The following is a 13,066-nucleotide window of genomic DNA, read 5'->3' as shown; positions in this document are numbered from 1 at the left end:
CTATATGTCAGATGCTATTCTACACTATGCTATTTTACATGATTCTTAATCCTCACGACAGCACTTTAGGTTTTAAGGAAAAAGAATTTAGGCTTTCCAAGATAACTGATGATCCCAAGACACACAGAACATACAGTTCTCTATCCTGATTGTGGTGCAGGAATCTACACGTGATAAAACGTGTGACAGAATCATACATACAATATATACATATCAAATCCCTGATTTTGATAGTGTACTAAACCTATGTAACATATAGGAGTATTGGTCAGGTATTTTACATAAGTCCCTCAATTTCAGTTTGTTCAATGTGTTTTTGATAGGGGTTACTAGGTTTTGGCGAAACAGATCACAGAGGTCTGTATCGTATTTGCAACTGTGAATTTAACAATTATTTTTAAATAAAAAAATTAAAAGTGCACTGCTAGGAGGGTATGATATTCACACACCTATTAACAATTAACATGACTTGTTTCGGATGGGGATGAAGACATTAAGTTATAGGCTTCCAGCGTGTAACTAACTCTTCTGTGGCACTTCTGTTCAACACAAAGATCTGGGAATGGCGGCGTGCAATAGACACCGGGTCCAAAGGTCGTCTGGTTTCTCCTAAACCAGACCAGAGGTTTTTCAGACTGGTGACTTGTAGATTAGAGCCGTGGTCCAAACCCTGGGGTCTCCTTCCGGCCACCGCCAAGCAGCTGCAGCACTCCAGTAGAGAACCGTCCAGATACAGCTGGAAACGCCGCAAAAGGTCTCAAGGCATCTCACACAGGTCCCACTGGCTGGGGTCCCCGCCTAGCGGAAACACAGGAAGCCCAACCCCCACCGCCAGAAGCTAGGGAGCGGGGCGGGGCTCAGGCAGCGGCCACTCCCCACGCTCAGGGAAAAAAAACTGGGACATTGCGGACGCGAGGCTGGCGGGACCCAGGGCGCGTGGCAAGCGCGAGCCCTCTCGCGCATGCTCCAGCCGCGCGACGCCCGCCCCCTCCCCGGGTCCCGCCTCTTTTGCTCGTTGTCCCCCTCCCCCGCCAACCTCCCTCCGAGTTTGGTCCCTCCGGGCGCGCGGCCGACGTCCCGCGTGCGTGCCGGCGCCTGACTTCACTTCCGGCTAACGCGCTCCGCTTGCCCCCTGGCCCCGGATGGTGACTGGCGGTGGTGCTGCACCTCCCGGGACTGTCACTGAGCCGCTTCCCAGTGTGATTGTGCTGAGCGCAGGCCGGAAGATGGCGGCTGCGGCTGCGGCGGCCTCGGGCCCGGGCTGCTCCTCGGCGGCGGGAGCGGGAACGGCCGGGGTCTCGGAGTGGCTGGTGCTGCGGGACGGCTGCATGCGCTGCGACGCCGAAGGGCTGCACAGCCTCTCCTACCACCCGGCGCTCAACGCCATCCTGGCCGTCACCAGTCGCGGGACCATCAAAGTCATCGACGGCACCTCGGGGGCCACCCTGCAGGCCTCAGCGCTCAGCGGTGAGTGTGCGGCACGCCGGGCGGGGGCCGGGCCCTCCGCGGGAGGAGCTGGGCCCGCGGGATGCCGGAGAAGGAAGCCGCCCAGCCCCGGGGCTCGGCCTTGGGAGGAGGGGGAGCGGCGTGACGGGAATGGGGTAGCTGAGGGCAGGGCTGGGGGTTCAGGCGCGTCTGTGAACCGAGGCCCGGGAGCTGATGGAGGAGGACCGTAGGACTTGGCTTTTTCAGCGGCTGCTGCTGAGAAGAAAAGACTGGCGAGTCGGGGAGTGGTGGGAGTTGTCTTCGGGCCTTGAGCGTCCGCTGTAGGTTGGTCCCCTGGGAGAGGTGAGGGGGCCTCGGAGCTCTGTACCTGAGAAGGCCAGGCGCCGGGGTCGGTCCTGGAGAAGGTGTCGGTCAGAGAACGAACGGGTCGCAGGGTTGGGTCCGACGTGAGAGCCTGGTGGCCAGAGGCGAGCGTCGGAGCCGGGATGTAAGCCCTCCCCTCTGGTGGAGAGAAGTGGGTACTCGACTGTTCGTAGGATCCGCAGGTGCAGGGATGTACGGCGGGGCTTCGCGCTGGGGGTGGGGGTGGGGTGCGCCTGGAGTGGGGGTGGGGAGGCAAGTAGGCGGGCCAGCTGCCTGAACTGTTCCGTCGACGACTTTGGGGCTCTGGCGGACGCCATGGAAGACTAAACCTTGTTCCCTAGCCAGGGGCTTCCAACTTCTATATCGCAGTGACGAGAAGCTCAGGACCTGCGATGTATGAAATACAGATTCCTGTGAGTTCGTAATGAGGTGAAACCTCAGGCCCTCTCTTACTTGTTTTACCACAGCGAGCCCAAAGTATTTGGAGGGATTTGGAGGTATGGCTGAACCTCCCCAGTGGAGGAGAGCAGTTCTGGGTGATGTAAACGTTGTTCCAGGGGAGAGACTCCACGCATTTGGTGATCGCTCAGTGGACTGGAGTGGAGTTGTTTGGAATTGCCCTGGCCAAGTTACTTATGTTTGGCTGAGGTGACATTTCATTTGCGGTTAAGTGATGTGTGGCTTAAATTAGATGTTATAAACTGAGATTGAAAAGTTAGTATATGAGTGAGTTAGACTCCTGCATAGAAATATCATATATATGACTGTCTGCATTTAGCCAACGAAATGAGCTATGTGGCATACCAATTCACTTGTGTTGTAACATACACAAATACGGGAAGGTCGTTATTGTAGTTTACTGTGTAATAAGGCCCGGAAGAGTTAATGGCAATGTAGGGAGAGAAAGATCTAAAAAGAGATTTAACTTTTCTGGATGTGAGAGATGTGAAAGAAATGGATTGTATACAGCTACAGACTATAAACCCTGATCCCGTCTAAGATACGTCTAAGAAAGTTTTGGATTGTAGGCTTGTAATTTTCCTTTTCTTGACTTAGGTAAATGGCAGGAGGAGTGTCCCAGATGTAGCAATTCACAGTAACTGCAATTTGGAGGGAACAGTTTGTCACTATGAGGAGGAGATACTCATTAGTAATTGGATATCTTTCTTCTTAAACTCATGTAAAATACACCAAACACAACAAGGTATAAAGATAATTGAGATGAACAATCAAGTATCCCTGATTCTGTTTATGAAATAAGACATTAGAAAGTTGAAGCCTCTTCTATGTCCCTTGGATTGCATTCCAACCATCCTACCTTCCCCGTGAGCATTCTGCTCAATTTGGTTTTATTGTTTTTACATGTTTTTGTTTTTTAGTATATGCTTGTTTCTTTTTTTAATTTTTTATTAAAAAATTTTTTTTAATGTTTTATTTATTTTTGAGAGAGAGAGAGACAGCACGAGCAGGGGAGGGTCAGAGAGAGAGGGAGACACAGAATCTGAAGACAGGCTCCAGGTTCATGAGCTAGCTGTCAGCACAGAGCCTGACGCGGGGCCCGAACCCACTAACTGTGAGATCGTGACCTGAGCCGAAGCCCGACGCTCAACTGACTGAACCACTCAGGTGCCTCTATGCTTGTTTCTTTAAACAATATCTAATGCTGTCTTTCATGATTTTAAACTTTGACAAATTGGTATCATAGTATATGTATTTGGATTTTTTATAAAAATATTAACAGAAGTTTTAAAATGCTTTTGATGGAAAGGAATTTAATAGGGTGTTTTAGTGCTTGGAGGCTATGTTTGAGAAAAACAGTGTATGTTAGGGTTTGTTATAAGTAGTTTGGGAAATTGGATATTTATGAATGTGTCTTATGAAAGGGAAGAAAATAGTCACCCTAGTGGTAGATTACTAAAGGGGAGGGCCTTGGGGCTTAAATACAAGTTTAAAGGTACATGTATAAAACAGCACTGATTTGGGATAACTTAGCTGGGATATGGTGGGGCATTGGTTAATTAGAAAAGTACAGGATGGAATACAATTGCAGATGTCCATGCATTGAAGATTGAGTATGTAACTTAAAATACATAGAAGAGTTTATGGTAAACAAAAGGATTACAGAAAAGGTTTGAAAATAACAGTGGACAAAATCTGAAGTGTTTTCATTTATGAGAATTGCAGTTATTAAAAATAATTACCAGAGGTTGTATAGAGTATCCAGGTCATTAGGGAGGGAGTGCTGCATTTTTTGTCTTGCCTGGAATATGTATATACTTTACATATTTATTTAGTAGGTTTGCTTTTAATGATTAATAGAGGATGACAGGCCTATAAATAGAATAGAGGAGGTGCCAGCAGTGACCATGGTCCTAACATGACCCCTCTTTAAGGGGCAAGAAGCCACTTCTTTCATACCCCAGAGGAAAGACATCTTTGTGTCAGGGGAAAAAGAGTGTTTTCTTGGGTGATAGAGCCGTATGTCTTCTGAAGGATTCAAGTTGTAGGACTGTAGGTAGCCTCTTAATGTAGATGGGAAATTGAAGGATGGAAGCAGGACTTGGGTGTGTGTTTCAGTTGGGTGGCAAAGGTGAATTTTTCACTGTGTCTACTAGTGTATATCTTCAGTGTATATCTGACATGAAATGTTTCCAAATATACTTTTCATTAGAGTAAGAGCTATCAGTATAACATACGTTAGGCAAGTATTTGCTCCATGTTAGTGTTTAAGAGTTAAGATTTCTCCGTGTCTAGGCCGATTCCTTAGTCTGGCATTCCTTGACTTCCATGATTTGGCCTTTACCAGTCTCTGGTCTTATCTCCCTATTTAGTTTTGTGAACTGGTTCATTTACTTTTCTTTCCTAACTCAGTTTTGCTCTTTCTTGGAATGCACCAATTCCCTCCAGACATATTTTAGCCATTTTCCAAGACCTGGAGCAGATCTTAACTTCCTGATTCTTTTAGCCTGAAGTGATCCACTGAACTCGTAAGCACATATTGTCCTCTTAATGTCTATTTTAGTAATTGGGCAACCTATTGTTTGTGGTGTTTTCTTTGTCTTGAACTACTTAAATTTTGTTTTGTTTAGCTTTTTGCGAATATATGATGTCCACCTAACTATATTTAAAACTCCTTGTGGGAAAGAATCCGTCCTCTTGTGTATATTCCCTCCTTAGGATGCCTGGTACAAAATATTAATGAATATTTTAATTTGTGTTTATATGCTAAATGAGTGTGTTAAATGTATGCTGTCTTACATACTGCTAAAATAAATGATTTCTTTGGCTTTTTTTTCTTTATATATTTTTTAAGTTTATTTATTTTTGAGGGAGAGTGCGAGCGCACAAGTAGGGGAAGGGCACGGAGAAGGAAAGAATCCCAAGCAGACTCCTTGCAGACAGCACAGAGCCCTATGTGGGGCTTGAAGATCATGACCTGAACCAAGATCAAGAGTCAGTTGCTAACCAACTGCATCACCCAGGCGCCCCTCTTTCTTTTCTTAAATAGATTTTATTTTTTAGAGCAGTTTTAGGTTCATAGTTCATAGTAAAAATTGAGCAGAAAAGAACAGTGTTCCGCCATACCTCCTGCCCCCATGCACACACAACCTCCTGTAACTGTTACAATCAGTGAACCTGAGTTAACACATCATCACCACCCAAGGGCATAGTTGATGTTAGTGCTCATTCTTGGTGTTGTACATTCTCGGGTTCTGACAAATAGATATGTCATACAGAACAGTTTCACTTTCATAAAAATCTGTGCTCTGCCTGTTCACCCATCCCTCTCTTCTCCCCCTTGCCACTTTGTGGTCTTTTGATTGTCTGTAGTTTTGCCTTTTGTAGAATGTCATATAGCTGGAATTATACAGCATGCAGCCTTTTTGGTTTGGCTTCTTTCACTTGGGAATATGCATTAAAAAATTTTTTTTAATGTTTTTTATTTATTTTTGAGAGACAGACAGAGACAGTATGAGCAGGGGAGGGTCAGAGAGAGAGGGAGATACAGAATCCGAAGCAGGCTCCGGGCTCTGAGCTAGCTGTCAGTACTGAGCCCGATGCGGGGCTCGAACCCGCAAACCCTGAGATCATGACCTGAGCCGAGGCTAGAGGCTTAACCAACTGAGCCACCCAGGCGCCCGGCAATATGCGTTTTTAAGGAGTAGCTGGCTGGCTCAGTCAGTGGAGTGTGTGACTCTTAATGTTGGGGATGTGGATTCGAGCCCCACATTGGGTGTAGAGATTACTTAAAAATAAAATCTAAAAAATAAAAACATTAAAAAAAGGAATATGCATTTAAAAATTTCCAAGTCTTTTGATGGCTTGGTAACTCATTACTTTTAAACATTGAATGATATTCCATTGTCTGGATGTACTGCAGTTTATTTATTTACCCATTCACCTATTTAAGGACATCTTTGTTGCTTCTAGGTGACAGCAGTTAGGAATAAAGCTGCTATAAATATTTGTGGACATAAGTTTTTAGTTCATTTGGGTAAATACCAAGGAGCATGAATGCCAGATCATGTGTTAGGAGTATGTTTAGTTTTGCAAGAAACTGTCAAACTGTCTTCCAAAGCAGGTGTACTATTTTGTTTTCCGAGTGGTAGTGAAGGAGAGTTCCTGTTGCTCCAAATCCCTTTCAGCATTCTGTTTTCTATTTTGGATTGTGCCCATTCGGATAGGGGTGTAGTGGAATCTCATTGTTTTAATTTGTAATTCTGTAATGAAAATTTGTGCAGTTTGGATTTTAAAAATCAAAATAGGTTGACATACACCACTTGACCATGTTGTTTATTTTATTTTTTTTAATGCTTTTTAAAATTTATTTTTGAGAGACAGAGAGAGAGAGTGCAATCAGGAGAGGGTCAGAGAGAGAGGGAGACACAGAATCCGAAGACAGGCTCCAGGCTCTGAGCTAGCACAGAGCGTGACATGGGGCTCGAACCCGCAAACTGTGAGACCATGACCTCAGCCGGAGTCGGACACTCACCCAGGTGCCACTCAGGTGCCCCAAGATATGTTCTTTTCTTTAGCTATTGTTTGTTCATACAATTTAGCGTAACAATTAAGGGAGGAGCTTGGTTTTGGAGACTGTTGGCTCTGTTTAAGATCTCAATTTCTGCTTGCCCCCACCTCCCAGTTTGACTGTGTAACCTTGACTAATTTACTTAACATTTTTTGGCAGTTTCTCCATTCGCAAAATGGGGATGATAATTGTATTAATTGTGAGGATTAAGTGTTAATAAGCAGGAAGTTCTTAGAACAATGTGTTTACTGCTCAAAAATATTTCTTCTGTTAATCGTAAATCTTGTAAATACTTTTTTTTTTTTTTTACCTTACACCTTTTTGGTATTCTCTGTTAAATTTTTTGAACTTAACCCTAAAGTTAAACTTCTTAGATATTTTTCATATTTACCACTTTTTACTATTCGTCAAAATCCATCTAATTTTTGCTTTGAGTAAGGTATTGTTCATTTGTTCAGTTTTTTTCTTTATGGAATCAACATTCTTTATTAAATCCACTAAGTGCCAGAGGTTGGTCCCTCAGCCCTTTGTTCAGTATTTTCTTGTATTATTTAATCCCTGGTGGTAATGTTTCCTCTTGCTTTCCAAAATAGTACCCCCCTCCTCCCCCACCGCCCGTTTAGAGTAGTAGTACATTTTATATTGTTTGTTTTTAAAAAATTTTTTTTTGAGAGACAGACACAGCAGGCAGGGGAGGATCAGAGAGAGAGAGAGGTACAAAATCTGAAGACAGGCAACAGACAGGCTCTGTGCTGACAGCTAGCTCAGGCCTGAGCCCACGAACCCGTGAGATCATGACCTGAGCCGAAGTTGGACGTTTAACCGACTGGGCCACCCAGGTGCCCCTGCTTTTTTTAATAAACTTTTTTGAGGGCATGCAGAAAGAGAATGGGTATTCTAAGTATTCCTGAATTTTGAATTTTAGCTCACATACTAACTCATTCTCTAAAATTCCTGAACTTTAGCTTCCTAATTTGTAAATTAAGATTAATCTTTAATAGGATGGTTGTGTAGATTGAATGGGAAACATATTTTAAAGTGCCTAACACTGCTTACCTAGCATATGTACAAAGTGAATGTTAATTCTCTTAAGCCTTGTGGATGCTTAGTATTGCCATGTTCCTCACTACCACTTTAAAAAAATGTTCACTGACTTAATGTTATATACAGAGGATAGATAGATATCATTGAATTGTACTTGGAAATGTAAGTGTTGGCGACAAATATTATCTCTGGGTAAATGTCTTGCAGTGTATTGGTGTGGCTGAATGTCAGAATGAAGTTAAGACTGTTGTATTACGGGTTCGGTGTGTATGTGGATTGATTGTTCATGCAGTATATCTACGTAAGTAACAGAAGGTGTGTGGATATTAATCAGTAGATGTAGCATATGTGTAAAAGGAAATCATGTCTCTTCAGTTTCTGAAGAAGTAGGTTCCAGATTTCTTGTCATGGTGAGGAAACTCCAAAACTGCTCAGTGTTTTTAGACAGACACAAGTTTCACACTTCTTTATGCATGTTTTCATTTTTTCTTTACTTGTATAGATGTTGATTTTGATTTGAGAAATTTATATGATAGTCATAAAGGAGATAAAGGTTACTGTACTCCAGTTGCTGTGAAGTTCAGATTGGTTGAATTTTTACTTCTTTATTTACTTTTTGTTTGATATGAACTTGCTTTTCAGACTCAAAGCTCAGAGCTGCCTGCATCAAGAAGTCTTGAAATATAGAAAATGAGTTAGGTTAGCCTGCATATTTCTCAAGAAATCATTTTTGGGGATACAACTCTTACTATCATTTTGTTAGAGGTGAAAATATTTTTCTCACTGCTGCAAATCAGGCATGCATTAATTTGGATAAAATGCAAAATCTTCCTGTAGGTCTCAGTTTTGGAAATTGTAAATGATTCAGACCACTTCCTATTTCCTGACTTACTTTGGTTCATGCAGTCTTCCTGGTTACGGTTATTCCTTTATGAAGGATAATATAATACAGTATAGAGTTGGAATTTTTGTAGCCTTAGAAGATAGTTGTTTTCTGGATGGATCTGAGTTCTTTATAAAAACTTAATTGGGCAAATCTCTTTGTGGGCTGAGTACAAACTTGATGTTGCAATTGACTGGCTTTAGTAATGAAACACGATGACCTATCTTGTATCAAAGATTTGCTGTTTTATTTATTTACTTATTTTAAGATTTTATTTTAAAGTAATCTCTACACTCAGTGTGGGGCTTGTACTTACATCCCTGAAATCAAGAGTCCTATATGCTCTATCCACCAGCTGAGCCAGCCAGGTGCCCCAATTTAATATTTTATTAGCAAAACATCTTCCTTCAATTAATTAGAGTGAATTTATATTAAGACTAAAAATTTATATTAAGATTGTTTTTAATATCCTTGAAGTTTATCCAGTTTTTTAAAAACATTTATCTACCCAATTTCCCTATTACCTGTGCGAAGATGGTTTTATTCTAGCAAGAATTTATCTTGGCCTTTTTTAGGCTTATTGAATCACTATAAGAGATGAACGTCTGGAGTCAAACATTTTGGGCTTAAGCCTTGGTTCTGTTTAATTTTGAAGTTCATCCAAAAAATGAGGATAATAATACTGCTTCTCCCATAAAGTGGTTGTGTATTGTATGACTCTATAAATGTTTTCTGTTTTTATTCTTTGGTAGCAGGGGCTATTTAAGTAGTAGACATTTTTGCTGTTGAAATGGCAGTATTCATTCAGTTTTCCGTGCATGTGGAAATGTGACTGGGTGAAATCTAATGGGCATAATTATAAGATAATAACGTTTGTATTATAGGAGAAATATAAATTATGTAAGTCAATTGATTTTGGACTTCAGATTGTTAAAAGAGCAACATAATGTGAGGAGCTAATCGGTATTCATTGATATATTTATTGAACATATGCTAACATGGGACCACAGAATGATTAAGACAACATTTTGGCCTTTTGAGTGTATGCTTTGTGATGTGTTTAGGCAAACCATTTTAGCCAGTAATGTCATAAGTAGTATGATATAGATATGCAGAATGCTGTGTGAGGACAGAGGAGGAGTTACTTCAATCTGAGGGAAAAAGAAAAGGCTTCAAAGGAGGTTCCTTTTATGATCCACTTTGAAAGATGAGAGTGGGAGGGAATATTATAGGGATCATCATCTTAAGCTAATGAACTTGTGTAGAGACCTGTTGGTCTTTCAAAAAGTGGTGAATTCAAGAAACAAAAAGGTTTTCAAGGAAAAACATGGGGGATTAAGGTGTGTAAGGGGATGGTTAGAATTGAAGCTGAGAAATAGGCAAAGACAAGATCATAGTATGTTTTCTTAAGAAATTTTACTTGATGTCAGTGGTAGGGAGCTACAGTAGGTTATTACATGATCAAATATGTTTTTAGAGAGGTTTGAAGCTAATGCCCAGGTGTGGGAAGTGATAGAGCCTGGTGTAAGTTAGTTTGAAAGGTAGGAACATTGTAATTTGGTAAATGTGGGGACGAGAGAGATGGATGACAGGTACTCATGTGTGGGTTCCTACTTTAGGTACCTGGGTAAATGGTGTATATTAATCCAAATAAGCAGTACAAGAAGGTGTGAAAAGTGGTTTTTGTTGGAGAAGGTTGGGGAGCAAGAGGGGGATAGTGATTTCAGTTGTGTTAATTTTGAGGTTCTTGAAGGACATCCAAGTAGAGATGTCCAGAAGGCATTGGGAATTCAGAGCTGAAGCTTGAGGATTTGGGGACACAGGTTAGGAAGGCTGAGCCTTAGTGGTTAAGGATATTGATTCTGGAGCCAGATTGCCTTCAGTCTATGATTCACCACTTATTCTCTTTGGGCAAGATGCTTAACCTATCTCTGGACCCTTAACTTGTTGGATTATTGGAAAGATTAAATTTTTTAATGTAGGCTTTACACCCAATGTGGGGCTTGAACTGAGGACCCTGAGATCAAGAGTCAGATGCTTGACTGACTAAGCCAGCTAGGCGTCTCTGGAAGGATTAAATAAATGACACATGTAGTTACTGCTTAACTTACCATAAGCACTCAGTAAGTGTTACTTTTGGGTTCATGGTTTTTTTTGAGAATTTATTTATTTATTTTTATTTATAGTTTATTGTCAAGTTGGTTTCCATATAACACCCAGTGCTCTTCCCCACAAGTGCCCTCCTCCATGACCACCATCTCCCTTCTCCTTTCCCCTTCCCCCTTCAGCACTTGTTTTCAGTATTCAAGAGTCTCTCATGATTTGCCTCCATCTCTCTAACTCTTTTTCCCCCATTCCCCTCCCCATGGTCCTCTGTTAGGTTTCTCCTGTTAGACCTATGAGTGAAAACATACGGTATTTGTCCTTCTCTCCCTGACTTCTTTAGGTTAGCATGACACCCTCGAGGTCCATCCACTTTGCTACGAATGGCCAGATTTCATTTTTTCTCATTGCCGTGGGATGGTGTTTTTAAATTTATAGCTCAGTTCAACAAGTGTTTGCCTGCTCTGTAGGGATAAAGATTAATTTGAAATCCCACCTGCCTCCCAACTTAGAAACCTTTCTAGAAGAGGTGACACCTTGGCTTTTGAGTTAGGTAGAAGGAATAGCATGTGCAAGAGTAGAGGCATGAAGCAGTTAGCGTTTGTTACAAGCACTTTGGTATTAAGAGTGCAAGGCACAAGGATGGGAGTGATAGATAGCTTGAGGATCTTGGATTTGGTCCCTCTGACCTGTGGCTCCCATAGTGTAAGGACACTATAGTTTAAGGTAAAAAATTTAGGGACCTATTATTCTAGGAGCTGTGTTTTTAGTACCAGTTAGCTGACAGAATATCAACAATAATAGATTTCTGTACTACAGTATGTAAGAGCAGTGGGGAGTGTGTGGGAGGGAGTCACCTTTCTGATACGTGCATTGTATTGCTCGTGGCCTCATGCCTTTGGCAAGATAACTTCTCAGACTTACCATCTTTAAAAGGGGCTGGTAGGGGCACCTGGGTAGCTCAGTCGGCTAAGTGTCCGACTTCGGCTCAGTTCATGATCTCACAGCTCATGAGTTCGAGCCCCACATTGGGCTCTGCTGACAGCTGGAGTAGAGACTCCTTCAGATTCTGTGTCTCCCTCTCTCTATCTCTGCCCTTCTACTTGTCTGTCTCTCAAAAAAAATATTTTAAAAACGGAGGGCTAATGATTTTTTAAATTATTTATTTTTATTTACTTATTTATTTTATATATTTTTTTGTAAAGTAGGCTTCATGCCCAGCATGGGACTTGAAGTCACAAAAGTTAAGACAGACTCTTTGGGTATAAAAGAGGGGATAATAGATGTACAAATAAAAAAGAATAAAGTAATTGCTATATAAAATAGTTTGTGACAAGGGGAGCGCTCCTAAAAGGAAGTGATTGCGGTCTGATTTGAGTATATTAAATCAGGGGTGTGTTTTAGGGAAGATAAATATTTTGCTGACTTTTTAGGGGAAATGATAGAAGTGTTAGAAGGGGCAGATAGGATTGAGATTTATTGTTGGTGCCAGGCATTTAAATCTTCATGATTTGTTTCTGTACTTTTACTTTGATTTATGAAGTAGGAGAGAAGATTGGGGGAGATGACATAGGGCGGTGGTTCTCAGCCTTGGTTGTTCATTAGAATCATCAGGGAAACTTAAAAAAATTCTGCTTGCCTGCCAGTATTCTGACTTAAGGTCTGGAATGGAGGCCAGGAATTTTTTGTCTTCTTTTTTTAACAGATGCCAGGTGATTCTACTGTGTAGGTAGGTTCGGAGGTTCAAACTTCATGATAAGCCTGAGATAAATGAGAGACAAGTTTCACTTGAATAGTATCTTGAATTGAATAGTGTTCTATTTAGCCTTAAATTTTTGGGTAAGGAAAACCTCCCAAGTTTGTCTAATGAAATCTACCCCATTGTGTTTTAAATAATTTAGTAGATATATCAAGAACCAAATTTCTCCTGCTTTTTAAATTTAACATTTTATTTATTTTATTTACTATTTAATGTTTTAGTGTTTATTTTTGAGAGAGAGAGAGAGCGCGAGCGCGAGCGTGAGCAGGGGATGGGCAGAGAGAGAAGGAAACACAGAATCTGAAGCAGGCTACAGGCTCTGAGCTGTTAGAGTCCAATGCAGGGCTTGAACTCCTGAACCATGAGATCATGATCTGAGCTGAAATCAGAAGCCAGGCACCCCCCTGCTGCTTTCTATTTTGTCATTTTCTGGTATAAT

General features: G+C 41.6%; 1 protein-coding gene across 9 annotated transcripts in view; it reads left to right on the top strand.

The window, feature by feature from the left end:
* Window positions 1-1,122: 1,122 nt before the first annotated feature.
* The window catches only part of BIRC6 (baculoviral IAP repeat containing 6), a 229,667-nt gene continuing 217,723 nt past the window's right edge, over window positions 1,123-13,066 (top strand). For 6 of the 9 annotated variants that reach the window (XM_029937980.1, XM_029937977.1, XM_029937975.1 and 3 more), the window contains exon 1: window positions 1,125-1,467. In XM_029937980.1, coding sequence (XP_029793840.1) covers window positions 1,143-1,467 — 325 coding nt within the window. In that variant the 5' untranslated portion in view covers window positions 1,125-1,142. Of the gene's footprint in view, window positions 1,468-13,066 lie in introns of all 9 variants that reach the window. The other 3 variants (XM_029937981.1, XR_003908004.1, XM_029937978.1) reach the window with 3 other exon arrangements.

This window comes from Suricata suricatta, chromosome 4, assembly GCF_006229205.1.
Source record: "Suricata suricatta isolate VVHF042 chromosome 4, meerkat_22Aug2017_6uvM2_HiC, whole genome shotgun sequence".
Lineage (NCBI taxonomy): Eukaryota > Metazoa > Chordata > Mammalia > Carnivora > Herpestidae > Suricata > Suricata suricatta.
This window is presented reverse-complemented; position numbering and strand designations above follow the sequence as displayed.